This window comes from Sus scrofa, chromosome 4 (assembly GCF_054392235.1).
Source record: "Sus scrofa isolate SSC_HxYL_T2T_F1_AM1 chromosome 4, Sscrofa_HxYL_maternal_Yorkshire_Landrace_v2.0, whole genome shotgun sequence".
NCBI lineage: Eukaryota > Metazoa > Chordata > Mammalia > Artiodactyla > Suidae > Sus > Sus scrofa.
In genome coordinates, this window is record NC_139386.1 from 367,149 (window position 1) to 393,589 (window position 26,441).

Sequence of the window (26,441 nt, forward strand, 5' to 3'; positions counted from 1 at the left end):
AGGACAACCAAGCACATCTCAGTCCAGACACAGGCCTCGGGTCCACTCCACTTTATTGACAAGGCCAGCCACCCGGCTCAGGCCAGCGTGCTGGGTGCAAGGCCTAGGCACAGCATGGGTGTGGCTGAGAGAGCGAGGAAGAGGAAGAAGCAGAAGCGCAGCCCCAGGCTGTCAGCCAAGGCTCCGGCCAGCGCGCCCACCAGCAGCTTCCCCAGCAGCTCCAGAGTGGCCAGGAGGCTGTAGTGTGTGGCCTGGAGATTTGTGGAGATCAGTCAGGACCTGCTTGGACTCCAGTCCCGTGGCCCGAATGTCCCAGCCACGTACCCTCACCTGCAGGGCACTGGGTGCCAACTGGCTGCAGCGCATCATCAGGGTGAAGGTGGTGGTTGTGACCAGGCCTCCCAGGAAGTGCTGCAGACACAGGCTCAGCAAGGCTGCCCCTGGGGGTGCTGAGGTCAGCAGGGCTCAGGATTCTAGGCTCCTCCCCCCATGGACAACCTCTCACCTCTCAGGACTGTGCCAGGGCCCACCCTGGCCCCAGGGGCATCCAGATGAAAAACCAAGACAGTCTGGCAGGCCAGGCCCCCAAGACGGAACCGAAGCAGTGACCTCAACAGGGGCAGTGGCTGCCTGGGGTGGGGAGACTGGGTAGGTCAGAGGGGGTGGGGAAGGTAGGGGTGGGGGGGTGGCAGGCAGGGCAAGCTGAGGGGGACGCACCGGTGCCTGGCCAGCAGGGCGCCACCCAGAGATGAGCCCACAATGGAACAGACCACAGCGCCCACGCCATTCCACAGCCCCAGCTCTGGGGTAGAGACGCCACAGTCCAACAGGAGGAGTGGGAACAGGCTGCTGGTGCCCTGCTCACCTGCAAAGAGAAAATCAGCAGGGGCAGCCTGCTTCCCTCTCCATTGTGCTTCCCCAACCCTGCTTCTGCCTCAGGCTACAGGTGCCAGAAGCTGGGGCTGGGCATTGGCTGAGCTCAGGGTCAGCAGGGAGTAGAGAGGCTTTGGCAGGGGGCAGTGTGGCTGGAGCTCAACAGCTGTGGAGCTGGACCTGCCGGACAAGAAGCGAGGCCACTGGGCTCCAGCCTGCAAGTCGTACTCCAGAAAGAAGGAAGGCAGTCCCACAAATGGGCCCCATAGTCATGGGGACCCACCTGGAGCTCCCCCAGGCTCCCGCCCCTACTCACCCAGCTTGTAGGAGAGCACAAAACCTGCCATCCACAGGGTCCCAGGCACGGCCAGCAAGTGCTGCTGAAGGTGCAGCGTGTGTCGGCGGGGTTCTGATGGCTGAGGCGCAGGAAGCTGTTGCAGGGCCGGTGCAGCCCAAGCCAGGGCAGCAGCCAGCCAATAGGTGGCAGCCAGGAGCAGAAAGAGCAGGGGCCAGGAGAGGGTGGGCAAGAGGGTCAGCAGTCCACCCCCAGCCAGCACCGCCCCCAGCTTGTAAGCCACCACCTGCACCGTGTTGCCCGGCCCCAGCTCTGCCGGCTCCAGGAGCTGCATCGCCAGTGTGTCCAAGGCCACATCCTGTACAGCTGCAGCCAAGTTCAGTAGCAGAAGTAGCCCTGCCACAGTAAGAGGCAGCCCAGACTGGCCAGCTTCAGCAGGAGGCAGAGCTGCCAGCAACCCACACAAGAGGCCAAGAGCTGCTGTGCTGAGCGTCAGCCAGGCCCTCGGAGAGCCCCGAGCGTCCACCAGCGGGGCCCACACGAGCTTGAACAACCACGGTGCATACAGCACTTTGGCCAGTCCCACGTGTGTCAGGGACAGACCGCGAGCCCGCAGCAGCACCGGCAGAAGGCCAGACTGCAGCCCATAGGGCAGGCCCTGCACCAGGTAGAGGCTGGCAAGCACCAGCAGCTTCCCGTGCATGGCCAGGAGAGCGGGGACATGGGCCCAGGCTCTGGTGGCTGGGGCTGGGTTCCAGGCCCGGCCGCGGTGGGATCAGAGGGGGCTGGGCGGTTCGGCGTGGGGTCTGGCCAAGATTTTTTTTAAGGCTGGCGTCGGCACCTGCGCGCTGGCGTCCTCGGGGGCGTCAGTACGCGGAAGGACCGCGAGTCGGCCACGGCGGTGCTCGCCGCCCGGCTCGGGACCGGGCCGCGCAGGCGCCGCGGAGAGACGCGGTGGCCATAGAGGGCGCGAGCGGGCTAGAGTGCCAGCCGCCCTCGGGCGCCCCCGGTGGTCAACCTGGCGGCGGCCGGGGTCAGCTTTGGCGCCAGGGGCACCAGCTTCCAGGGTGAGAAGCCTCGAAACCCGCGGCCCAGCCAGGTGCCTCGCAGAGTTAACAGATCCAGTCCCAAGACTGGCTGGACCCAGAAAGTGCCTCCTAGTGTCTCACCTGGAGCCTGGTGGCTGCAGTGTCCACTGGGTCGCTCAGTGGCGCCTGCAGAGGAGTTGGCCTCTTAAGGCCACTACCTTCTTGTGCTTCTGCTGTTGGACCCCTCACCCGCTGGTTTCAGTGCCCTCCCCAGCCTGCAGAAGGTGGTGAAAGGGAGGAAGTTCTTGGGAGAAGTCTGAGCCGCAGTTCAGCACAGGATGCAGCCAGCTGCTGCCGGAATCGCCCTCTAGTGTCCAGTGACAAGGCCAGGAGAGCCTATGTGGGGCCAGCTTGGCTCCAGCCAACCTTGGCTGAGGGAGAGGCCAATCTGAGGGGAAACGTGAGCTTCGTGAGCGGTCTCACACAGCCGTTCCTGCCCAGAGCTGTGCCATGTGGGGTGCCTGAGGACCAGAGGAGGTAGTGAAGCATGGGCAGAGCTGGAGCTTTGGCCAGTACTGTCTCGGAGCCTGTGGCTCCATGAAGCTGGCCCACCCCCTAGACCAACACACAGGCACTTGATCCAACACACTCCTTCCCCTGCTGAGGCCACTTTGAGTTTCTTGTCATTTCTGCATAGGTGGGGGGCCCAGGTTTCCTCACCTATAAAATGGGGACTGCAATGCCCACCACAGAGGCCCGTTTGGACAGGGATCCACGGCGGTGTCTGGCCTGCTCATCCCCGTGTTCCAGGTTCAAGGACACAAGGTCGCCCCCGCACCTGGCTGTCCAGGTGTCCCCCGGCCCAGCGCTCCACAGGGCACCTCCTCCTAAGCATCTAAGGTGTTCTCCTCCCCCAAACCGGCCCTCCAGTGCTCCAGCTTGGGAGGGGCTGCCCCCTCATGGCTTCCCAGCCACGGACTGTGTTAGCACAGGGACGTCACGCACACCACACTGGGACCACCACATGGCAAAGGAGCTGGGCTTGCTCTTCCTCCTGTCCCTGCTCTTGGCACCGCTGCTCCTCCTGCGGTCCCACAAGCGCACCACTGCCATTTGCCCAGTTAGGAAAACCAAGACTCCCTCTTTGAGCCCTCACGACCCCTTGAGTTTTTCTGTTCATTTGCTTGTCTTTTGAGGGCGGCACCCACACCAGTTCCCAGCTAGGGTTTGAATCAGAGCTACGGTTGCTGGCCTACACCACAGCCACAGCAACACCAGATCCAAGCCGCATCCGCCACCTATGCCACAGCTCACGGACAACTCCGAATCCTTAACCCACTGAGTGAGGCCAGGGATTGAACTCACGTCCTCATGGATACTAGTCAGGTTTGTTACCATTCAGCCATGATGGGAACTCCATGGTCCCCCGTTTCCTGCTACTCACCCCATGCAGCCTAGTCCACCCTATGGCTTAACATGTTCCCTAGGCTGCCAGGGACAAGGTGGACAGCAGGGGAATGCAGCCAGGACAGGGGACACAGCTTTCTGTGACTTTCTCAGGAAAGGCTTACACTCTGGGACCCTTCTCCTGTGTTTCTTTTTGCGGTCCCCTCCTCACCGCTAACAACTCCGGGGTCCCCCTGAGGAGCTGCCGTTCGCCTGGTACCTTCCTCCACCCCTCCTTGCTTGTCTCCGTTCTCTTAGCAACGTTTGCAGATCTCTGCACCAAGACCAGAGGACCATGGTGGAGACCCAGCCAGCAGAGGTGCTGTGTCTGTAGGAAGGTCACCTCCTCTGGAAGCCCTCTTGACAGTTCCTCCCGAGTCCCCAGGCCTGCACAGAAGACGATGCGGAAAGGCAGTCAGGAGTGGACACGGGTGTGCACACGGCCTCCAAGCAGCCAAGCTGTCTTAGCTTTATTCGGGGCCTGCCGAGAGACAGAGGCCCAGCCCCGCAGGCCCCGGGAGCAAGCGCAGAGCGCCCCGGAGATCGCCCCCAGGGCCCTGGGCCCTGTCAGTCCACGTTCGTGCCCGCTGGCGCGGCCGGGCGCACAGCGGGGTCCTCAGGAGTACTCGAGAGTGAACTTGGCGTGGAACTGGCTCAGCTTCTCCAGCAGGGGCCGCAACTTTTCCATGGGGGGCAGAATGGTCATCCTAAAACGGGGGAGAAGGTAAGCGAATGGGGCGCCGCGGGGCGCGGGGAGGGGCTGCACCGGCCGGGCCTCACCGGAAGTGGTAGGTGCCTTCGCGCTGCCCAAAGCCGCTCCCAGGCACCACGCAGATGCCAGTCTCCTCCAGAAGGCGCATGCAGAAGAACATGTCCGGAGCCAGGCCCAGCTCCTGGGGGCGGGGCGGCTGGTCAGGGCGGGACGCCTCGGACCCCGCCCCCCCGCGGCCCCGCCCCTCCGCGGCCCCGCCCGCCCGACGCCAGACCTGAGCGCGCTGCACGGCGCGGGGGGGCAGCTGCACGCGCGGGAAGGAGTACATGGCGCCCTGCACCGGGTTGCAGTGGATGCCGGGAGCCTCGTTGAAGACCTGTTCAGTGAGCTTGGCCTTGGCCGCCAGCTCGGCCAGCACCTCCCGCTTCTCCTGCGGCCGTGGAGGGAGGGCTGGTCAGGCCGGGCCGGGGGCTCGGCGCCCTCAGCCCTCGCGTGCCCGCGACTCTGACCCCCTCGGCCGCGCCCACTCACCGCCTGGAACTGCGCGAAGGAGGGGTCTGAGGGCGCGGGCGGGCTGAGCACCGCGTCCAGCAGGACCTGGCCCGGCGTAGGCGGGCACAGCCGCACGCTCCTCAGCTTCTGCATCTGCTGCTGCACCGCGGCGTCCATGTTCACCACCTCCACGTAGCCGCCGCGGAAGCCGCACCTGCGAGGCAAGGGCGGGCGTCGAGGCAGGGCCGGGAGGAAAGGAACGAACGGCCCCGAGGGCACCTCGGGTCGGGCGGTGGCCGAGGTTCGCCAGTCCCCGCCCGTCGGCCCGCACGCACTCGCCCATGAAGCCCTTGGAGACCGAGTGGAAGGATGCGAGCTCCTGCCGCGCCGCGTACGGCGGCCCCATCTCCGTGAGCACCTTCTTGAACGAGTGGAACTGCGAGCCCTCGGCGTACACGTTGTCCTGATACACCTGGACGGGCGGACGGGCGTCACCCGGGGGCCCGCCGCTGCCCTCCATGCCCTCCCCCACGGGCGCCCCGGCCAGCACCTCATCGGCCAGCAGGAAGAGCCCCTCCTCATAGGCGAAGCGGATCACGGCCTCGATGCACTCGCGAGTCTGCACCTGCCCTGGGGCAAGGAGGCGCGACAGGTCCGGGGTGAGCCGAGAGGGCGCACTGCTCTCCGCGGGGCGATCAGGGGCAGGCTGACCCGGCGTGGCGCGGCGCCGCGCGGCTGGGGGCGGCGGAGGGAACGCACCGGTGGGGTTGCCGGGGTTGATCACGCAGAGCGCGCGGGGACGGCAGTGGTCACGCGCCTGGCGCAGCGCGCGCCGCAGCTCGGCCACGTCGAGCGCCCAGGCGCGCTCCTCGTCCAGGTAGTAGTCCACCTGCACGGCGTTGAGCTCGGCCAGCGCGGCGGAGTAGAGTGGATACTGAGGGATGGGGATGAGCACGCCCGTGCGCGTGCGACCCTCGCCGAACACTAGCAACTTGAGCACGGTCTGCGCGTGGGGGGAGGGAGGGAGGGGACGGGGTTGGCGGGGCCGAGGGCTGCACCCGCCCCGCTCCGCCACGCCCTGGGAGCCACGGTGGCTTCCCGAGCTGGCCCCGGCCTACCACGATGGCGTCGCTGGCCCCCGTGGACAGGAAGATGTTGTTGGGGTCTGCGGGAATGCCTCCGTCGCGCCGCTCGATGTACCGAGCCACATCCTCGCGGATCATCTGGATGCCAGGGCTGATGCTGTAGGCCCCTGGGCCAGGGGACAGGGCAGGAGGGGGGTGGGGATGGAGGGTGAGGGGTCTGAGGGGTGAGGTAGGCCCCTCGCAGAAGAGACCGCCCCTTCCAGCGGGCGGGCCAGCCCGCCCTTCTCCTGGGACAGCCTCTCTCCAGCCCCTGCCCATCGCCAGGGCCTGGGCTGGTTCCCACACTCACCCAGGCTGTGGCCCCCGCACGCCTGCAGGATGCGCTGTGCTCTTCTCTTGGCATCCTCCGGGAAGTCAGCACTGTTCAGGAGATCAGGGTGGATGCAGAGGGCCAGGACCTGGGAGGAGCGGGCGCTGAGGCCAGGGCACAGGGGCAGACAGGGGAGGGCAAAGGGCAGTGCTGAGCCTCACCTGCCGCAGGAAGGTGATAGGCTTCTGCCCCATGGCCTGGGCATCCCCGATGTTGGCTCGGATGACCTCAGTGAAGGGCTTCTTTACCCCCTGGCAAGGAGGGCGTGTGGGCAATGAGAATGGACCATGTCACTTCTCCAAGGCCCTTGTCCCATGTGGCCCTGGGGGCGGGGAGGGGGGGGAACTCAGCTGCCCAGGTGCCCCCTGGAGGCAGTGGTGGGGCCCCGGGCCATACCTGGCGCAGCTCCTGCTCCAGCTCCAGGGCGCGTAGCACGATGGGGCCGCGCACCGCGTACTCCACCCTCTGAACGCAGGGGTTCATGGAGTCCAGCGTTAGCACCTTCTCCTTCAGCCCGTTCATGGCAGCCTGGCTGTGGCCACCTGCCCTCAAGGCCATGACCCTGCTCAGACCGGGCAGGAAGCAGGCTCAGGAGGCCGCAGGATCCGGAAGTGGGGATGAGGGAAGCTGGGTCCAGGCTTGGTGGGCCAGGGCTGGGAAAGGGGGAGCCTGGGAAGGGGTCAGAGTAAGAGGGGCCCCGCCTCACCACAGCCTGTTGGCTCCACTGAGCCGGAGAACAGGCTGAAGAAGGAGAGGGACCGGCAGGCCCCGCCCCACCCGTCTGGGCACAGTCCTGCCCCCGGGGAGCCACAGGGAGTGGGTGAGAAGGCGGGTGGGGCTTGGGGTGAGGCCCAGTGCCCGCCCAGTGTCCCCATGACAGGGGAGTAGGAGACCCACACGGGGGGTAGGGACAGACGGAAGGTTCCGGCAGCTCCTGAGAGACGGCCTGGGGGAGGGGAGGTGGGCTGAGCACCCCGAGGGCTTGGCACAGTAGGGCAGGGCTGAGCCCGGGAGGGAGAACGAGGCCTGGGGCCTCTGGAGATTTACCCCAGTAGGGCTCGGCCGAGGCCCAGCCCTCTCCGACCCCCCATCTTTGCTTGGGCCACCAGCCTGTCTCCCAGGTAACTGAGCCAGGCGTCAAGAATCCTGGGGCTGTCGGGGGAGGGAAGTGAGGCGATCAGACACAGGTTCCATCTGGCCCCTCCCGCGCTGGGGACCATGGCCCAGGGGCTGCGAGAGCCCCGTGGTTGGTCCTTGGTCCCCCAGCAGCACTGCAGAGCTGGAGTCTTGGGGCTGGGGTGCTGGGGGAGGAGGCAGGGCTGCTCGGAGCCTTCTCGGGGCCCTTGGACACCTCAGCTGCTCTGCGCTGCTGTCCTGCCCTTTCGCCAAACATGCCGCCAGCCTGGGGCCGCCCTTGGGGCCACACACACACACAGGGTGACCTAAGCTCCCCTTCCCTGTTGCTCCCAATTGGTGGAGAGAGTGGGAAGCAAGCCCTGATAAGCCCTCAGGGCCCCACCTCCACCAGCCCTGCAGGGAGCTGATAGGCCATGCCCAGGGGTGGCTACCCCAGCGTCAGGGTCTGACTCTGTGCTGAGGGTCAGGGAGCCGGCCCCTCCACTGAGTTGAGCTGTGGGCAGCGGGTCAGGCCTGGGAAGTGGGCTCCTTTGCTGCTGCTGCTGGCCAGAGAGGAAACACCCAGAGCTTGGGCAGCCTGCCTCTCACCTTGCACCTCCTGCTCCGCTCTGCTCAGCTCCACCTCAGGCCCCCAGGCCGCCCAGGCCTGAGCACAGGTTAATATGGGCCCGGCCCAGGCAGAGCCAGCCCCCGCCTGCCCCCTGGCAGCAGGACTGAAGTGGCAGCTGTGATGGCAAGTGGAAGTTGGGCAGCGGCACCACCCCACACTCTAAATTTAACCAGTAGCCTGTCCCCAGCCCTGCTGAGGACACCTCTCCAACCACTGATGCTCAGGCAAGGGCGGGCCTGCGGGCACCCAGCTGACCAGGCCCGTGTCCGGTGGAGAGAAGGTGACCTGAGCCCATGCCACCCAGCGCTGGTGGCTATGCCAAGTAGCCTGCCAGGGTCAGATGAGCGGCAGTGCTCCTAGCCCTCCAATGTGAGGCCCCTAAGGGGCCCCATCATCCTGACAGCGTGCCTGGTCAGCTCCCAGCCTGAGCAGCCAACTGTTGGCCTTCTTTGCCAGCCCAGGGGGCGGAAGCTGGCAGCCAGGCCTCAGGATTGGGGCTGCATGCCAGGAATGGGGGGCCCAGCCCCACCAGGGAGGTTTCTGACGCTGGCCTTGTACTGCTTTGCCCCTCTGGCTCTGGCCCAAGAGGCCTGGAAAATCGCCTTTCCCTTCCAGGCCAGGAGCCCCGCCCCTGCAGCACAGACACCCCCATCCCCGGCCCTCAAGGAGCGTCCTTCCGAAGCTCCCTGTTCCCTCAAGAAAGCCAGGAGTTCCAAAGAGGCCTCCAGGAGGCTGGGGGGCAGGGTGCAGCAAGGGCTTCCTGCCCAGAGGCCGTGGGCCTCACACCCACGCAGGGGCGGGCACCCCAGGCGAGCTGCAGCATGCACCTGCAGGCCTCCTGCGCACCCAGGCCGAGCACCGTCATGGAGACGGTGGCCCAGATGAGACACACGACAAGGCAAGTGGCAGAATGGCCCTTTATCGAGAGTCACAGGATGAAACCAGGTCTCGGCAGCCAGGTGCCTCCCGGGCACGGCCTCTGCCGCAGGTCTGCCCCTGAGGGAGGAGGCTGGCGTTCTGGCGGGGGCGTGCCTTGGGGTCCACAGGGCAGGGGCCCTGAAGCAGCCCTCACATGAGCAGACAGCACGGTCTCTTCTCCAGGGGGGCCTCCTCTGAGGGGGCTGTGAGTCTCAGCAGGGGCGGGTCTCCCCCAGCCCTGGAGCCACACTCCAGCCGGGCGGCCTCCATGTCCACAGGCGGGCCAGACTCCGTGGCCTCGGGCCCCTCAGGTGGGGGCCGCTGCAGCTTAGCTGCGGCCCGCTGGCGCTTGAGCTCAGCCAGGGTGTGGTGGGCCCTGGCCCGGACCAGGGCATCTGCGGTGGTGCCCTCCGGGGGGTTCAGCTGGTAGGAGACGCCTCGGTCCAGCCGCTTGGAGTACAGGTGCCGCCCCAGGGGGCCGCCCACTCGGCCGTTGTGCGGCCTGGCCTCCTGGACGTCCTCCTCCTGTGTGGGGAGCAGTCCCCAGAGGCCATCAGGAGGGTCTCTCCAGCCCCTGGCCCCAGGATGCATGGCACCCTGGGGCAGAAACAAGGGTGGGGGCAGCAGCTGACGCCCCGGGCACTGGTCCCGCCAGCTTCTGAGGCTGGTACGGGGTAGGACCTTGGTGCCAGGCTGCGAGGGTGGAGCCCGGGGGCGGGGGTGGGGGTGGGGAGGCGGGCAGGGCTCACCCCAAGGGGTGGTGGCCTCAGCTCGGAGTCTGTCTGGCGGTCCTCATCCTCCTCGAAAGGCTCTGGGCTCGTGGGTGGTGACTGTTGCCACACGATGGCCTCTTGGGCGTGCTCCTTGCGGTACAGGCTGGTGCGCTGGGTCAGGCTCACCCGCCTCACCACCTTCCTGGGGAAGGGCAGGGGGAGGGTGGGGAGGATGCCGCCCGCCCTATGGACTCTGCCCCAAGTTCCGATGGGCACCTTGGCCTGCCAGGTGACATCAGCTGGGACAAGGCCCAGGGCAGAGCCTGCAGAGTGGGGGTGCCCAAGGGCCCTTGGGCGGGCACTCACCCCCGACTGCCGGCACTGGAGGTGCGGCGGCGCAGCAGAGAACGCTGGCGGCCCTGTGCGCGCAGGAGGGCGTCGTGCTTGTGCTTCAGCTCCAGCAGCTTGGCACGCACGTCCTCGTCCCCACACAGATCTGAGGAGGAGAGGCAGAGGATCATGGGTGCCCCCTGCCCCTCCCCCACACCGGAAGGATGAGGCTCTGGCTCACCGAGAGGCGTCTCGTCCGTCAGGGACTTGCTGTTCAGGTCGGCCCCGTGTGCCACAAGCAGCTCCACCAGGTGAACCTGTGGCCGGGAGCCCAGGTTGCTGAAGGTTCCGGAGCTGCCAGGCGCCCTCCCCCGCCGCCCCCGCCTGGCACGCACCTGGCCCCAGTAGGCCGCAGCATGCAGCGGCTCCCATCCATCCAGATCTTTGGCGCTTGGGCTGGCCCGGTGTTCCAGCAGCAGGGCAGCCACCTCACCAAACCCATTGGCTGCGGCGATGTGTAGCTGCACGAAAACCGCCTGCCCCTGAGCCTTGGCCCCAGGCCCAGCCAGCAGCCACACCCCTGCTGGGCCCCACCTGGCCACATCCTCACCAGCGTGGCCCCATGGTCCCGGGGGGCGTCGAGGTCAGCCCCCGCCTGCAGCAGGCACCGGATGTCCTCTAGCATGTGCAGCTCCGGCATGGCCCGGGCCTCCTCGATGCTGTCCTGGGTGACGCCTGCAGGGCAGGAGGCTCAGGCCAAGCACGCCCGGCACCCCTGGCCGGGTGGGTGAGTGGGCAGGGTGGCACTCACCACGGCTGGCCATGGCCGTCTCCAGGCAGTCCAGCGTCTGCTCATCCTCGCACAGGTCATAGGGCATGTTCCCATCAGTGTTAACTGCCAGGAGGTCTGCGCCGCTGCGGGGAGGATGGATGGGGTGCTGGCCACAGGCCCTTCTCCCCCAGCGAGGCCCCCAGGCCCCTCGGAGGCCTGCCCTCTCGGAGGCCCGCCCTAGGGCTGCCCTGCAGTTTCCACTCGTTCCCGGCCCCCATCTGCCCTATGACCAGGTACAGTGGGCCCACCTGCCCCTAGAGGATGCCAGGCCTCGGGGGGGCAGGGGGGAGTTGGGGGTGTGTGCCCCTTTTTGCTGCCCTGTGACGCTGCATACAGCCGCTCCCCCTGCAAAGGGGATAGACCGCCACCACCCCGCAACACCCACCACTGATGCTCCAAGGTCAGCCTGAGCCTGACTCTGACTAGAGAGGTCAGAGGGAGGGGCACTGTGCAGGGGGCACTTCGAGGTCCTGGTGGAGCGAACCACCCTCTCCGCTCACAAGAGCGGCCGTGCAGAGCCCCAGGCCTGCGCTGCCCCCCCTGCTAGTGGCCTCACCCGTGTCCAGCCTCCCCCCCGCCCCCGGGGCTGCCTCCGTCACCGCTCTGACCCGACAGTACTTCTCTGTGCAGACCCTGGGAAGGGGAGGAGGCCAGAGCTGGAGGGAGTGCCAGCAGCCTGGCAGCAGAGGACCACACTGCGCTGAGCCTGTGCTGCGTCCTCGGGGAAGGCAGCAGCTGAGGCCTCTGCCCAGGTCCTGGGCTCCAGGCCAGGGAACAGGCGGGTAAGTGGGAACACAAGAGACCAAGGGCCAAGCACATTTGCCCACAAGGAGGTACCTAAGGTTGTGCCCCCCTGGCCCAGCTGCCACCTCCCCCTGACAGAGGCCCACCCCAGACACGCTGGTCCCAGCAGCCCTACCGAGCAATGAGCAGCTCCACCAGGTGCAGGTGGCCACAGGTGGCCGCGGCGTGCAGGGGCGTCCAGCACTCACTGTCTCGGGCGTTGACCTTGGCTCCGGCCTCGAGGAGCTGCTGCACCATCTCCCGGAAGTCATCAATGCAGCTCTACGGAGCGCACGGCCTGAGCACCAGAGGGCAGGCCGCCGCCCCTCCCTCCCCCCTGGCCCCGGAATGGCTGACCTGATGCAGGGCCGTCAGGCCGTCCTCATTGGCTAGGTCGGGGCTGACCCCACTCTCGAGGAGCTGGCGGACTGCAGGGAGGAGCGGGGGTGGTCAGGACAGGAACAGGAGTCCCGCTCAGGCTCCGGCATCTGGGGGCCTGGGCCGACTGCTGTGCTGTAGCCGGAAGAGCAGAGGGCGGTGGTGGCACAGGTGGTGGGAGGGACACCAGAGCCCAGGCCAAGGACTCAGGAGCTGGGACCCCAAGCCAGGCACAGACAGCAGTCCGACGCCTCCAGCAGGGCCTTCCGACCCTCTGACGCCCGGGGGGGCCATCCTGTGTGAGGCGGTCCCGACACCCACTGGGGCTGGGTGCTGGCACCCTCCCTATCAATCCCTCTGTGGGTCCTGTGCTCCCCAGGTCCCCCTCCCCTGCCACACGCCCCTCCTCTGGTACTTGCAGGCCCCAGGAGCTCCCCAGAGCCCCAAGCTGGCCTTGGGGCACACCCACCATGGCCGCACCCCCTTCCCCAGCCCTCTTTGCCCTCTGCACCCCAGCTTCCACAGCAGAGGCCTCTGCCCTGGAGGGAGGCAGGAAGAGCCCTTGGGAGCCTCCCTGGAGAGTCTCCCTGGAGAGCACGTGTGACAAGGGGAAGGGACAGGAAGCCTGGGAAGGTGCTGATGGGGGAGTGGTCACAGGCAGAGCCCTGCTCCCCGTGTGCTGACCTGCCCAGGTGGGCAGCAGCATCCTCCCTGGTCGGCAGAGACCCAAGCGGCTGGTGGCAGGACCCTCCCGAGGGACGCCCAGCAGCACTCTAGCACGAGCACCCCCAGCCAAGCCCCAGGCCACCCCGCCTGGCGGCACCTTCGCAGCAGGAGCCCGCGCCGTGAGGGCTACCCCTTGAGGTCACCGGCCACCAGGCGTCAGGGGCTGAAGAAGCAGGGACAGACCTGGGGCTCTGTGAGGCAGGCAGACCTCTGGGGTCTGAGCCGGGTGAGGGGCCGGGGCCGGGGCCGGGGCCGTGGATGGCCTGGGGCTCAGCCCCACTCACCTTCCTCCAGGTCGTTGCGGGCAGCTGCCTCCAGAAGGGCAACGCTGGGAGGGAAGAGGACCCGCTTCTGCCGCCTGCCACCGGCTGCCTCCTCCTGCGACCGCTCCTTCTGGCCCTTCCTACCCTGGGCCTCCTTCTCAGCCTGGGCCCACATCTTCACCTGCTGGGCGCGTCGCTTCTGGGCATGCTTCAGCCGCTCCTGTGTGCTCATCCTGGCCACCACAGGCATCTCTGCCAGAAGCTCCAGGTGCTCGGCCATGGCGGGGGCTGCCTGGCAAGTGGGCTGCTGGGGGCACCAGACGGGGGAGTGCGGGGACCAGGCTGGGCCTGAGGGGTGGGGCAGCTGGCTGGACGGGTACCCGTGGGGGCATCCCCTCCCCAAGCCTGGGTGCCTTCTGCCCCTGGCAAGGCTGGGTCAGGAGGCCCCACCCCGTCACTAGGCCTGGGCAGTCATGAGGGGCACAGGCCCTGGGCAGAGAGGGCAGCGTGGGCGGGCACCTGCAGCCTGCTTCCCAGGGCCCTGGCACAGCGGCTGCTCAGCGGGCAGGGCCTCCCCGGGTCAGGGTGCACAGCCTGTGGTTAAGAGTCCGGGACCTGGCTGGCCTTGGTCCAGGGTCTGAAGCTAATTACCTAGATAACAAAGTGGCAGCTCCTAGGCGCCTCGCTGAGGTGGAGGGAGGCCAGGGCAATGGGCAGAGGACCCTGGGCTCCTAAAAGCTCCCCTTGCCTTCCAGGCCTCAGGAGCCTGGGTGGGCTCTGGGGGCAGCCATGGCTGGCCTTCCCGCGGTGCCCCCAGCCTTCCTGGGGTCAGTGCTAGTGAGGCGGTGTGGCTGGAGGGGGAGCTGGGTGGCCTGGGCGGGGGTGTATTCGGAGGTCCTGGCCCCAGTGCCGGGGAGAGGCTCTAAGCAGCCAGAGAGCGAGGGTACGGTGGGCACTGTGTCTTCAGGACAGCCTCCCTGACAGCAGGTGCTGCCAACGGCCTGAGAAGAGGAAGGAGAAAGCTGTCAGGGCAGGGCCCCAGCCTGCATGAGGCTCGCCCTGCTGGCCAGAGCACCGCTGCAGGACGCTCGGGCAGAGGGGAGGGGGCTTGCTCTGCCCCCATTCTTTTCTTTTTAGGGGCACACCCGTGGCCATGTGGAGGTTCCCAGGCTAGGGGTGGAATTGGAGCCACGGCTGTTGGCCTACAGCACAGCCACAGCATCTCGGGATCCTTAACCCACTGAGCGAGGCCAGGGATCAAACCCTCATCCTCATGGATACTAGTCAGCTTCATAACCCGCTGAGCCACAGTGGGAACTCCTGCTCTGCCGCCATTCTGCTTCACGCCGTCAGTGTTCCCAGAAAGGGGTCTGCAGGCTCTGCAGCTGAGAGGGGGGCACTGCCAGCAGCCCTCAGGTCCTGGCTTGGCCCTGTCCCCACAGCACCTCTGACCTGGCAGTCACCTTCTCCCCGGGCTCTCCTGACACTGCCCAGAGGGGCCTCCTGGCATCTTAGCTGCTGAGGGAGGAGGCGCAGCCTGTCCTGACCTGCACCCAGTGCCTCGCCACCCGAGTCTGGGCCTCGTCTGCGCTGGGCTTTCTAGCTCAGGCCGGTTGCTGCCTCAGCCATCTTGGGCTGGAACCCAGGCCCTGGCTGGGTGAGCACAGGCCCAGGTGCCTGCCTGCCTCAGGATCTGTCAGAACAGACAGGCAGCTAGGCTGAGGCGCAGCCCCGCAGTCCCCCCACCCCCACCTCCCGTGGCCTGTCCTGCCCAGCACCCCGGGTGTGATCACTAGGCGGCCGCAGGCCCCCCCTCAGGAAGCCATGGCCCTGTCCACCTAGAAGACCCACCTGCAGCCCAGCCTGCGTCCCTGGAGCCCCCTTCCCACCATCAGACCTTGGGGCCATCGGTGCTCCTCCTGAGCCTTCCTTGGGCCAGACCTCACTCGGGGACCTCATTGAGCACCCCTTCTTTCTGGAAGGGACTGCCCTGCTCCAGATCAGGTCAGGTCAGGTGTCTCTAGCTCCAAGACCCCCCGTACTGGGCTGGGGTGGGGGGCTTTACAATCTGCCCCGGCCTGTCTGTCCCCTCTGCAGGCCTGGCCTCAGAGGCTTCCTGGGGCGAGGAAGTGCCTCCAGGCAGCACTCGCTCGGGACAGCCTGTCCCCAGCTGGCTGCCTCTGCACATCACTGGGGCCGTGGTGGACACTGCCACCCAGACGGGCTGCCCGGATCCCAAGTACTGCCTTTGCCCTCTGGCCATGAGGACGGCCATGGGTGCCAGGCCACACGGGCGTGGCAGAGCTCCCGCCCCCCACAAGGATCTCCTTGCCTCCTGGCCACTCACGGGCTCCCTCACTTTCCCTGGCGGGGAGCTGGCCTGCCCTCCAGCCCACTCAGGGGTCTGTCCTCTCTATGGAGGCAGCATCTGGGCCTGCCAGGGGAGCCAGCCCGAACGGCCTGCCTTGAGACCACACAGAAGGAGCAAAGCACGCTGCCCTCTGCCCAGTGCCAGCCCCGCCTATGACCCCTTCTCCAGCCATTCGGGGAAGGCAACCCATGGAGGAGGCCACCCCGCACTCAGGCCGAGGCTCCCCAGCAAAGTGGGGTCCCAGGGCCTCAGGGACTAGTTTCACTTCTCCCAGATGAGCACCAGTGACACAGCCACAGCCCGACTTTGTTAATTTAGCAAGATTTAGGGGACATAACCCACACTATCGTTTTATGAGAGAAAAGCGGTTCTGGTATCCGCATCCTACAGAAAACCTAGAGTAACCGCCAGCTTGTTGAGCAGAACAGACGCTGTCTTTTCTAGCTGTTGTGCTTTGTCCCTTTGAAGGCCACCCATGAAAATCCCTCTCAGGGGGGATCCGAGAGCTGCCTCGAGCAGGCTGGCCAGCCCCAGGCCCTGCCCCGTGGCCGCACTGGGAGGACAGGGCTCCGGCTCCAGACCCTCTGCCTGCAGGCCCCACGCCCCGGGCAGTACACCCAGGAGGCGGGTGTCCTGCTGGGCGCAGGCCTCTGCTCTGGTGGGTCTGCCTTCCCGAAGGCCCCGACCCGCTCTGGGCCCGGTCAGCAGCACTCCTTGCTGGGAGATGCCAGAGGGGGCCCCTGTGTGACCTTGGGTGGGTCCCTTGGGCTGCTGGACAGCCTCCTCTGAGAGAGAGGTGACCCTGGGGGGGCCCAGGACCCCACTGCCGTGGGCAACCCATCCTGCAACACTCTCCATGGAAGGCGTGACCCAGCTCCCCCAAGGCTGAACCCCAAGCTCTCGTGCCCCCGAGCTGCTCCCCGAGTGCCGCCTCCTCCTGGGCACCTGGTCCAGGAACAGCCCCAGAGCTGGAACACTCACCCTCAGCTGCGCCCCAGGCCGGGACAGCGCTGGGCGTCTCAGCAGCCGACCACCGTGCCCCGCGCGGGCCGAGGGGGGCCGGCCGGGGTGGCGACGGCCTCCGTCCGCAATTCCTGCCCCAAGCCTCCGAGGCAATCGGCGATTTTCCCAGTTCTCAGCTCTGTGCCCCGGGCCAGCTGCACGGGCCTGAGGGGCTGAAGTGGGAGGAGCTTTGGGGGCGGACAGTGACCCCTGGGCTGTCCCCAGAGATGGTGCCGAGGGCACCACCGGACGCCTGGCTTTCGCAGACCAGGTTGGCCAAGCGACTCCTCAGCCCCCTGCTGGCGTCACTCCCACTTTCCCCTGGAAACGGGCCCCTTGCACCCATGTCACAGCCCCGTGAGGCCCAGGGGCAGCGCGGCGAAGGTCAGGGCCCTGGAGGGTCAGGCAGCAGCATCCTCCACACCCAGAGGGCGCGGAGGAGGTGCGGGCGCAGCCCGGAGACGTGCGGGGGCAGGAGCGGGGGTGCCCAGCCCAGCGCAGCCACCTTCCCTCGGGGTCGGCGCTCACACCCCGGGGAGCTTAAGGCTTTGGAGCGGGACCCTGTGACGGGCCATCAGAGACTCGGCTTTGTGCGGCCCAGGCTGTCGGAGCAAAAGCCGGGAAGCTCCCAGCGGCTCCCGCGGGGAGAGGGAAGTGCGGCGGCCTTCCTGCGGGTCACACGCGGGGGTGCCGCGAGCAAGGGGCCGAAACCCCAATGCAGAGCTGAGCCCGCCCCCCGGCTGGCACACGCTGATGTGCTCGGGGGCCATGACACAGGGCTCCCGAGGCAGCGAGGGACAGGCCCCAGCACCATCCCGCACCCTGGCCCTGCCGACCCCGCCGGGCTCACCTGGGGAGATTCCTGTCCCTGCCGCATGTCCCGACCCCTGCAGGCACCAGGGGCAGGTGGAGGCTGGACGCGGGGGCTGGACGCGGGGGCACCGTTTGTCCCAGCCTGTCTCTTCCCCCAGGGGACAGCTGGCCCAGGGCGCTCCTGGGGGCCTCTCAGCCACGTGCCTGCGGAAGGGGCTTCCGTCAGGGTATGTGAGGGGCCAAGGGGCAGGGCTGGTGGGCTTGGAGCCACCAGTGGACAAGCCCCGCCAGGAGCCCACACCCAGGGCAGGGCGTGATTTACAACAGGCACTTGACCAGCCACCCAGCGCTGTCACCTCCCCGGCTCTGCCCTGGGGCCTGCCTTGCAGGGGCCAGGAGGGGCTGGGGAGGACAGGCCTGCTCTCAGCAGAGGCATCAGGGAGAAAAAGGAGGCCCGGTGGCTCTGGGGTGGGCCCACCTGGCAGGCCGAGGGGTGGGGCGGGCTGGGCGCCATGAGCAGTGGGACAGGTGGGCTCCCAGCACTGGCCAGGTCCATGGAGGAGCAGATCGGGGGTGCTGCTGTGGGCACTATCACCACGGTGACGTCAGGTGAGTGCAGAGCAGCCATGACCAGGGTGTACTCACCTGCCCCCAGCAGGCCTGTTCTAGAATGTTCTAGAAGCTAACCCCACAGCGCTATCCTCAGGCCCCTCACTGCCTTTCTGAGAAAAAACACTGGAAATGACCTAAATGTCTATCTAAGGGTCATTAAATAAGCCCCTGAGGGGTTTATGAGGAAGCTTCTTAGGCACCATCGTGAAAAGGTCACTAGGAAACAGTCTTCCGTGGTGGTCCCGTCATGGCTCAGTGTTAACGAACCTGACTAGGAACCACAAGGTTGCGGGTTCGATCCCTGGCCTCGCTCTGCAGGTTAAGGATCCCGCGTTGCTGTGGCTGTGGTATAGGTTGCAGACGCGGCTCGGATCCGGCGTTGCTGAGGCTGTGGTGTAGGCCGGTGCCTACAGCTCCGGTTAGACCCCGAGCCCGGGAACCTCCATGTGCCGCGGATGAGGCCCTAAAAAGCAAAAAAGAAAAAGAAAGAAGCCGTGTCCAGTGACGGAAAAAAGACTTACAGTCTGTAGACAGCAAGCAGCCTCCGTGAAAAAGGAATAACACAGGAGTGACAGGGCCGACTCCAGACACACGGGAGGGCGGGAAGGTGGGGAGACAGGCCCCACGGCGTCCTCTCCCAGTGACTTCAGGACTCTTCACGCTTCCCTCCGCAGAAGAACCGCAGGACACAACAGGTCATCGGGCTCAGTCACGACTGCCCAGCTGACCGTCCTGATGGAGGGAGGCCCCCAAGGCGTCGGCACATTTGTGCCCACGGTGCCCCAGCCCCCGAGCCCCGGGGCCAGAGCAGCACCAGACAATCTGCGGGGAAGCCCAGGAGCAGCTGCCACGGCCGGAAAAGCCAGGGCCTCTCCGCCAAAGGCAGGGGGCTCCAAACTCGCTCCTGGGGTCCCTTCCCTCTGCCACTTGGCTCCAAAAGAAGTCTAATCAACTAACTCACTGCAAGCTGCCAGGAGTCTAGATGCCACAAGAAAGAAGGCACACAGCTGGAGGCGTCTGCACTTGAAGAGACTCCTGGACAACAGAGCAGGAACCGCGGCCCGGCCAGGAGGAAAAAGGACGGACGGCCTGGCAGCACATCTGCCTAGAGGTCAGGGGACACAGCCTCTGCAGCCCGTGACCCCACCACGCAGGTTTGGAAATCAAGACCTGCCGAAACCACACTAACGGAAGTGGGCTCTGGCGGGGACGTGTTGTAAGCCTGGCTGGGCCCTGACTCGCGTCCACTCACCCCCACGGTGAGGCGGGCCCTGGGCTTGCGCAGAAGTGAGGGCACCTGGGCAGCTGCCTGCAGCCCAGGGCGAGAGAGTCGGGAAGGAAGAGGCGCTTGGGCCGCACAGCCTCCCAAGACATGCGTGGGGTCCAGATGGCCAACTAAGCAGCCACATGTGCCCAGGCCGAGACCCCCAAAGACCCAGCGGGGCGCTGGTGGTTCCTGTCCTGGGTCCAGATGTGAGAGGAGGAAGCGTGGGGGCAAGGCCAGGGACGGGCCTGGGCCAGAAACACTCCAGGAGCTGATAAAGGGGACAGACCTGGAGCCAGCGGAGAGCCCTGCGGGCGCTGGGCCCACAGGCAAGGAAAGGCTTTGTGTGCATTGCACCGCTCTGTGCTTCTAGCTCCCGCAAGACAGGAGGGGGAGGGAGGGCAGACGTCAGAAGCAGCTCTGAGGCAGCAGAGGGAAAGGCGGAGGCACAGTCCCGCCTGGTCACAGACACCAAAGAACTGACAGCTGGGACTCACACATCTGTACACCACTGTTCCCAGCAGCACGTTCCCAAGAGCCAAAGAGCAGAGACAACTCAAATCCATCAACAGATGAATCACCAGAACGTGGCGCAGGCAAACAATGGGCTATTCGGCTGGACAAAAGGACGCAATTCTGACATAGGCTACAAATGCATCAGGCACAAGGCCACACGTGCGATCTCCCCTGTACAAGGTACCTGGGCCAGGCGACAGCAGAGACAGCAAGTACAGTGGTGGCTCCAGGGGCTGGGCCGGGGGCGGCCTAAGGAACTGGTGTGACGGACCGACTTTCTGCTTCAGGTGAATGAACAGCGGGGAAATGGCGAGATGAGAGTTGCGCCACCCTGTCAGTGTACTTGATGCTAAAAAAAGTAATTCAACAAGACCACCTGCTGGGACAGAAGGTAAGATTCACTGAGTTGACAAGGAGTGAAAGCCTACAGAGACTGGTTCACCGACCACAACGCAACCGAATTAGAATTCAGTAACAAAAAGACGTCTGGCAAAACTCTACTTAAAAGAGACACATGCACCCGCATGTTCACTGCAGCACTTTTCACAATAGCCAAGACATGGAAACAACCCAAATGTCCATCAACAGAGGACTGGATTAGGAAGATGTGGTATAGATACACAATGGAATACTACTCAGCCATAAAAAAGAACGACATAATGCCATTTGCAGCAACATGGATGGAACTAGAGACTCTCATACTGAGTGAAATGAGTCAGAAAGACAAAGATAAATACCATATGATATCACTTACGACTGGAATCTAATATCCAGCACAAATGAACATCTCCACAGAAAAGAAAATCATGCACTTGGAGAATAGACTTGTGGCTGCCCGACGGGAGGGGGAGGGAGTGGGAGGGATCGGGAGCTTCCGGTTATCAGACACAACTTAGAAGAGATTTTCAAGGAGATCCTGCTGAGTAGCATTGAGAACTATGTCTAGATACTCATATTGCAACAGAACAAAGGGTGGGGGGAAAAAAACGTATACATGTAAGAATAACTTCATCCCCATGCTGTACAGCGGGAAAAAAAATTTAAAAAATAATAATAATAAAAAGTAAAACAAAAAAAAAATTGTTTCAAAAAAAAAAAAAAAAGACGTCTGGAAAAATTCCCAAATATTTAGAAACTTTAAAGCAGTTTTCTTTTTCTTTTTTTTTTTCTTTTTAGGGCCGCATCCGTGGCATATGGAGGGTCCCAGGCTAGGGGAATCAGAGCTGCTGCTATGAAACTTTAAAGCATATTTCTCAACAATCTACAGGCCAAGGATGGAATCAAAATAGAAAACAGAACATATTTCAGAGTTCCCATCGTGGCTCAGCGATCAACAAACAAGACTAGGAACCATGAGGTTGCAGGTTCAATCCCTGGCCTCCATGAGTGGGTTAAGGATCCGGTATTGCCGAGAGCTGTGGTGTAGGTGGCAGATGCGGCTCGGATCACATGTTGCTGTGGCTCTGGTGGAGGCCGGCAGCTGCACCTCTGATTAGATCCCTAGCCTGGGAACCTCCATGTGCCGCAGGTGTGGCTCTAAAAAAAAAAAAAGGTGTTGGAACGACTGGAGCGACTGGATAGCCACGGAAAACAAAGCTCCTCGACCTCTGCTCACACCATAAGAGAAAGCACAAACCACAATGGAGAAAAATGACAAATGACTTCATCTAAATTAAATGTGTTGGCGTTCCCGTTGTAGCACAGTGGAAATGAATCCAACTAGGAACCATGAGGCTGTGGGTTCAATCCCGGGCCTCGCTCCGTGGGTTAAGGATCTGGCGTTGCCATGAACTGTGGTGTGGGTCTCAGACGCAGCTCAGATCTGGCACTGCTGTGGCTGTGGGGTAGGCCAGCAGCTGCAGCTCCAATTCAACCCCTGGCCTGGGAACCTCCACATGCTGTGGGTGGAGCCCTAAAAAGCCAAAAAAAAAAAAAAAAAAAAAAAAAAAAAGACAAAGAATGACAAGAGGATATGGAACAACTGGGAATGTAAAATGATACAACCATTTTGGAAAATCCTTTGGCAATTTCCTATGAGTTAAATAAAAATACACACTTCAACCATCATTTCTCTCCTCTCAACCCAAGAGAAAGAATCCATATGTCCACACACAGGCTTACAAACATCAAGATTCACAGCAGTTTTATTCATAACAGTGAAAACCGCAATGGACCGAAATGGCCATCGACAGGTGTGTGTGGATTAAATGGTGGCGTCAGGGGAAGAGCAAACACCAAGCAAGACGAAGAGAAGAAGCACAGAGCCGCTCGGCAAATCTGAGTCTCAAAAATGTCCCGTCTGGAGAAATGAGTCGGACACGAGCATGTTTGTTTCATTTGATTCCATTTCTGTGAAGGTCTAAGAAAGGGGACAATGAATCTGTAGCAACAGAAAGCAGGTCGGCGGCAGAAAGGTTCCACACCTGGGCGACAGTGGCATTTACAAGGACATATCTGTCTGTCCAAACCCACCAAATCACTTTATAGAGCTGCTCTTTACGGATGTAAATTATACCTCAATAAAGTCTGATGTAAAAACCAGAAGTACACAGCCTCAGCTTTCCCCTGGCCTCTGACCCGCTGCTCTGGCCCTTCTCCCCTGGCTCCCCTCCCAGCGTGTCCCCCCGCCACCCCAGCCCCAGCCTGCTTCCTGCTTCCTGCGCTTCTCTCAGAAGCACAGTGACGGGGAACTGAGCTCTGGGGCCAGAGTCGGGCTTTAAAGTGGCAGTGAGTTGAGGGGACGGGCAGGTTTCTTGACCTCTTTCAAATCAGTTTCCTCATCTGTACATGGAATAAAGTACCTTTATAAGTGTCCTAACAGGATTCAATGAGTCAGTACACACAGCACTTTTGGTGTCTGGCCCAGGGGCTGGCAAACTGCGGCCCAACGTCTGTTTGTGCAGGCCCAGGAGCTAAGAATGGCTTCTACCTTTTTTTTTTTTTCTTTTTTTTTAAGCTTTTTAGGGCCACACCTGTGGCAAATGGAGGTTCCCAGGCTAAGGGTCTGGGAGGTTCCCAGCCTACCCCACGGCTCACAGCAACGCTGGATCCTCAACCCACTGAGCAAGGCCAGGGAGCGAACCCACAACCTCATGGTTCCTAGTAGTTTTCATTTCTGCTGCGCCATCATGGGAACTCCTGGCTTTTGCCTTTTTTAATGATTGGGAAAAAAGTAAAAAGAATATTTTGTGACATGTGGAAATTATATGAAATTCAAATTTCAGGGCCTATCAATAAAGTTTTGTTTCTGTTTCGTCTTTTTAGGGCCGCGCCCATGGCATATGGAGGTTTCCAGGATAGGGGTCTAATCAGAGCTGTAGCCACTGACCTACACCACACCTCACAGCAACGCTGGATCCTTAACCCACTGAGCGAGGCCAGGGATTGAACTCCCAACCTTATGGTTGCTAGTCGGATTTGTTAACCACTGAGCCACATGGGAACCCCAATGAAGTTTTGTTGAAACATGGAGTTCCCGTCGTGGCTCAGAGAAAATGAATCTGACTGGCATCCATGAGGATGCAGGTTTGATCCCTGGCCTCGCTGCTCAGTGGGTCAAGCATCTGGCGTTGCCGTGAGCTGTGGTGTGGGTCGCAGACGCGGCTCGGATCCCGCGTGGCTGTGGCTGCGGTGCAGGCCGGCAGCTGTGGCTCCAACTGGACCCCGGTCTAGCCTGGGAACCTCCACATGCCGAGGGTGAGGCCCCAAAAAGGCAAAAAAACCCAGCAAGTTTTGTTGAAACAGAGCACGTTTACTTATGTGTTGTCTGTGGCTGTTTTTCCACAAAATGGCAGATTAGTTGGGACAGGAGTCGCGTCACCCGCAGAGCCGAAAACACGTATCATCTGCCCGTCACCGAAACCCCTCTGCCACGTGGCTGAAACCCTGGCTTGCCGAACGTTTGATGCCACCCCCTCACCCCCATCCTGCTTAACGTGCCTCGCGCCTTTCATTCGGAAAGTCCACCCTGGGAATCTTGGGCTGGCTCCTCCCTTCCTGTAACTCAGATCTCAATGGAAGTGTCACCTCCTCCTCGGAGTTCTGTGGCCACCCTGTCACTCTCCTGTCTCCTCACCCCATTTTAATTTTTGCCACTAGTTACTGTTCTCTTTTCTTTCCTTTTTTTTTTTTTTTTTGTCTTTTTAGGGCCACACCCGCAGCATATGGAGGTTCCCAGGCCAGCGGTCTCATTGGAGCTGTAGCTGCCGGCCTACACCACAGCCACAGCAACGCCAGATCCTTAACCCACTGAGGAAGGCCAGGGATCCAACTTGCATCCTCATGGACTCGTTTCCGATGAGCCACGACGGAACTCCTACTGTTCTCTTTTCTGAAGCCAGGGCCTGACTTTCGGGAAGCATTCAGAGCTGGAGGAGTGACCCGTTCCGGGCCCTGGGAGGACCATGCAGAAGGGCTGCAGGTGACCCTGAGCTTGTGACTGAGCCAGCTCGATGGACAGGACCACCACTCGGCTGTGTGCGCAGCCGTGTCAGGCCAGGCTCGACGGGCACTGGGGCACAGAGCTAGCAGTGGTGCCCCAGGCACTGCCCACCCCCAGCGCTCAGCCCAGAAGAAACACGGGAGGTCTGTCAGCAACAGCGAGCAAGGCTTGCCCTGGCCTTGCGGGCCCGGGGAGGGTGTCCATTCCCGCTACTTGGTGCTGTGGCCCCACCTGGTTCTCCACGTCCACCCTACAGCCCAGCCCCCTTCCGCCTGCCGAGACCGCGAAGCTGGCAGTGCCTCCTCTGCGCCAGTCCGCAGCCTCTCCGCATCTCTGGAGACCTGGCCATTTAAACCAACTCCAGTCTCTCCACCTCCCGCACACCCCGCTTCTTCACACTGGAAGCTCAGTGAAGACTGGTCTGCGGGCCCTGTCTCTGTGCGCCCCCCGCCACGCACTCCTCTGCCAGCACCAATCTGCCCAGGCTTCGTGTCCGTCCGACACAGCCGCCCAGCAAGGACACGGCCAGCACCCAATGTCCACCGCAGGCCCCGCCCCACTGCCGTCACTGGGTTCTGGGCACAAGCTCGTCCTCCAGAGGCCTCTCCTCTGGGCATCTGCGCGACCAAGTGCTCCTGTGCCTCTCTCTCCCCGGCTCTCAGTCCGACGTGCCTAAGGCCAGAGAGCTTGGAAGGGGTGGGGTGAGGCTCACTCCCTCCCCCTCACTGCTGCAAGGGTTCAGTATGGGGGTGGCACGACACACACGTGGAAAGGGGGTCAGAAGTGGGGGCAGAGGCAGAGGACGGGGGCTAGTGTGCAGACATGCAAGTGTTAATCCTGAAGCCTGTGAGGGAGGAGAGTGCAAGAAGCTGATGTGCTATGGCGAGAAGGATGCCATCCAGGGGCTGAGACAAAGCCAAGATTGGCCAGGGGTGAGTGCTTAATCCTGGAAGGAAACGAGGAGCCACAGGGGCAGGCGAAGGGATGGACAGGAGGGCCAGGACCAGGGCTCTTTAGGAGGAAGTTCTGAGGGAGCCTGGAAGTGAAAGGAGACACTGCGTCTTGCTCTGGCTGACACACGGACTGTGGCAGAGGTGCTGGGCTGGGTCACTCTTGGGACAGAGATGCTGGGCTGAGTCACCAGAGGTTTATGAGACTGAGGTTCCAGAACTGCCCGCAGAGGCACACAAACTGTTGCGGAAATCCCAAGAACACAGACCCCAACTGAGCCCACAGACACAAGAGCCCCCTCGCTAGGTGCCGGCCAGGCAGCCTTCTAGGGAGAGCAGAGTCCAGGCACAGCCCGAGCGGGTGAGGCCAGTGGAGAGCCCACCAGAGGGAAGCGTTCCCACCCCGGCTCTGAGCAAGAGCTTACAGGCAGGGCGCAGCTGATCGGAGCACCACGTGCCCACCACCACAAGGGTTCCAGGGCCAGCCCCTGTACTGCCGGCTCCAGGCAGCCACAGGTCCTCGGGTAACTCAGCTCCAGGCTGGGGATCCACTGGATGCCCCTGAAGTGCACTAGGTGGCCCCGCCAGAGCCACAGAGGCCCTTTTACTCTGCCCCCAGGGAGAGCTCCCCCTCCTGCTGGGGAGCACCCGGAGCAGCAAAGACAGGGCAGAGAAGAGCAGTGTGGAGCCCCTGTCACCTCACCCCCAAATTAAGGATCCGGGAAGAACAGGCAGGCCCCCAGCTTTGGGAAGGGCTGGCCTTCCTCCCGCCTCCGTGGGCCTGCGATGACCCCGTACACACTGGCCCTCTCTGCACCCGCGGAGATCCAGCCCACCGTGGCCTCGGCCTCGGCTCCACCACACGGAGGACACCCCCTCCCAGGCCTGGAGCACCTCCGGGCCAGCGCAGGGCCAGGCACTTTCAGTACATTCGTTATCGTTCTTGCCGTGACAGCAATCTCGGCGCCGGAGCCCGGGGGCCCCTGGAAGGCTCCCCGTCGCTCCTCCGGCCTAAAGCCCACACAAAGCCCGGGCAGGTCACTCCTCTGCAGGCCTTAATTTCCTCAGCCAGAAATGGAGATAACGTTAGTGCCGCCTACCTGACCAACAGGTCGCAAGAAAGGAAACAACGGCACGGACGGCTAGAGGGTGAAAAGCCTATCGGTGGCCTTCACGGCCGCCACTTCTGCAGCCGTCCCGACCCTGAGCACCCGCGGCCCGGGCCTCGCCCATCAGCGCCCGAGCGGGGCCGCGGAAAAATCCCGCCGGACTCGGCGTCGCCCGCCCCGCGGGTCCCTGCAGGCCCCCCGGGGCCCCGGAAGTCCGCGCCTCACCTTCCGCCCGGAGCCAGCAGCCACCGCGCAGCCGATCGGATCCCGGCGGCCGGCCAGTCCGCCCGGCGCTCCTCCCGGCGCCGCGGGGGCGGCCCCGCGCCGGGCCCTCGCCATGGCAACGCTACACTTCCGGCTCAGAGCCGGAAG

General features: G+C 63.5%; 2 protein-coding genes across 29 annotated transcripts; both read right to left on the reverse strand.

Moving 5' to 3' along the window:
- Positions 1 to 36: 36 nt before the first annotated feature.
- On the reverse strand, positions 37 to 2,549 carry MFSD3 (major facilitator superfamily domain containing 3). Of its 8 annotated transcripts, none has more exons than XM_085021568.1 (6): positions 2,338 to 2,549; positions 1,190 to 1,304; positions 718 to 865; positions 506 to 630; positions 331 to 440; positions 37 to 251 (listed from the first exon to the last, which is right to left on the reverse strand). In XM_085021568.1, the coding sequence occupies exons 2-6, from the start codon at positions 1,218 to 1,220 to the stop codon at positions 78 to 80; spliced, it is 588 nt and encodes a 195-aa protein (XP_084877694.1). In that variant the 5' UTR covers positions 1,221 to 1,304; positions 2,338 to 2,549; the 3' UTR covers positions 37 to 77. The 8 variants fall into 8 exon arrangements, with proteins under 8 accessions (XP_084877694.1, XP_084877693.1, XP_020946179.1 ...); XM_085021567.1 differs by having other exon boundaries at positions 325 to 440; XM_021090520.2 differs by lacking the exon at positions 2,338 to 2,549 and having other exon boundaries at positions 331 to 411; positions 1,190 to 2,100.
- Positions 2,550 to 4,076: 1,527 nt separating this feature from the next.
- Positions 4,077 to 26,395, reverse strand: GPT (glutamic--pyruvic transaminase). 21 transcript variants are annotated; one of them, XM_085020690.1, is made up of 26 exons: positions 26,295 to 26,395; positions 17,215 to 17,381; positions 16,344 to 16,537; positions 13,643 to 13,992; positions 13,013 to 13,298; positions 11,982 to 12,052; positions 11,761 to 11,906; positions 10,821 to 10,924; positions 10,620 to 10,744; positions 10,405 to 10,530; positions 10,251 to 10,326; positions 10,046 to 10,175; positions 9,716 to 9,881; positions 9,121 to 9,491; positions 7,349 to 7,453; positions 6,698 to 6,863; positions 6,463 to 6,552; positions 6,281 to 6,389; positions 5,965 to 6,098; positions 5,606 to 5,849; positions 5,397 to 5,476; positions 5,182 to 5,318; positions 4,886 to 5,060; positions 4,629 to 4,784; positions 4,423 to 4,535; positions 4,077 to 4,349 (listed from the first exon to the last, which is right to left on the reverse strand). In XM_085020690.1, the coding sequence occupies exons 5-26, from the start codon at positions 13,269 to 13,271 to the stop codon at positions 4,259 to 4,261; spliced, it is 3,174 nt and encodes a 1,057-aa protein (XP_084876816.1). In that variant the 5' UTR covers positions 13,272 to 13,298; positions 13,643 to 13,992; positions 16,344 to 16,537; positions 17,215 to 17,381; positions 26,295 to 26,395; the 3' UTR covers positions 4,077 to 4,258. The 21 variants fall into 21 exon arrangements, 20 of the variants coding, with proteins under 20 accessions (XP_084876816.1, XP_084876814.1, XP_084876812.1 ...); XM_085020688.1 differs by adding an exon at positions 18,311 to 18,521 and having other exon boundaries at positions 13,013 to 13,992; XR_014842832.1 differs by having other exon boundaries at positions 5,965 to 6,088; positions 13,013 to 13,992.
- Between the last annotated feature and the right edge of the window lie 46 nt (positions 26,396 to 26,441).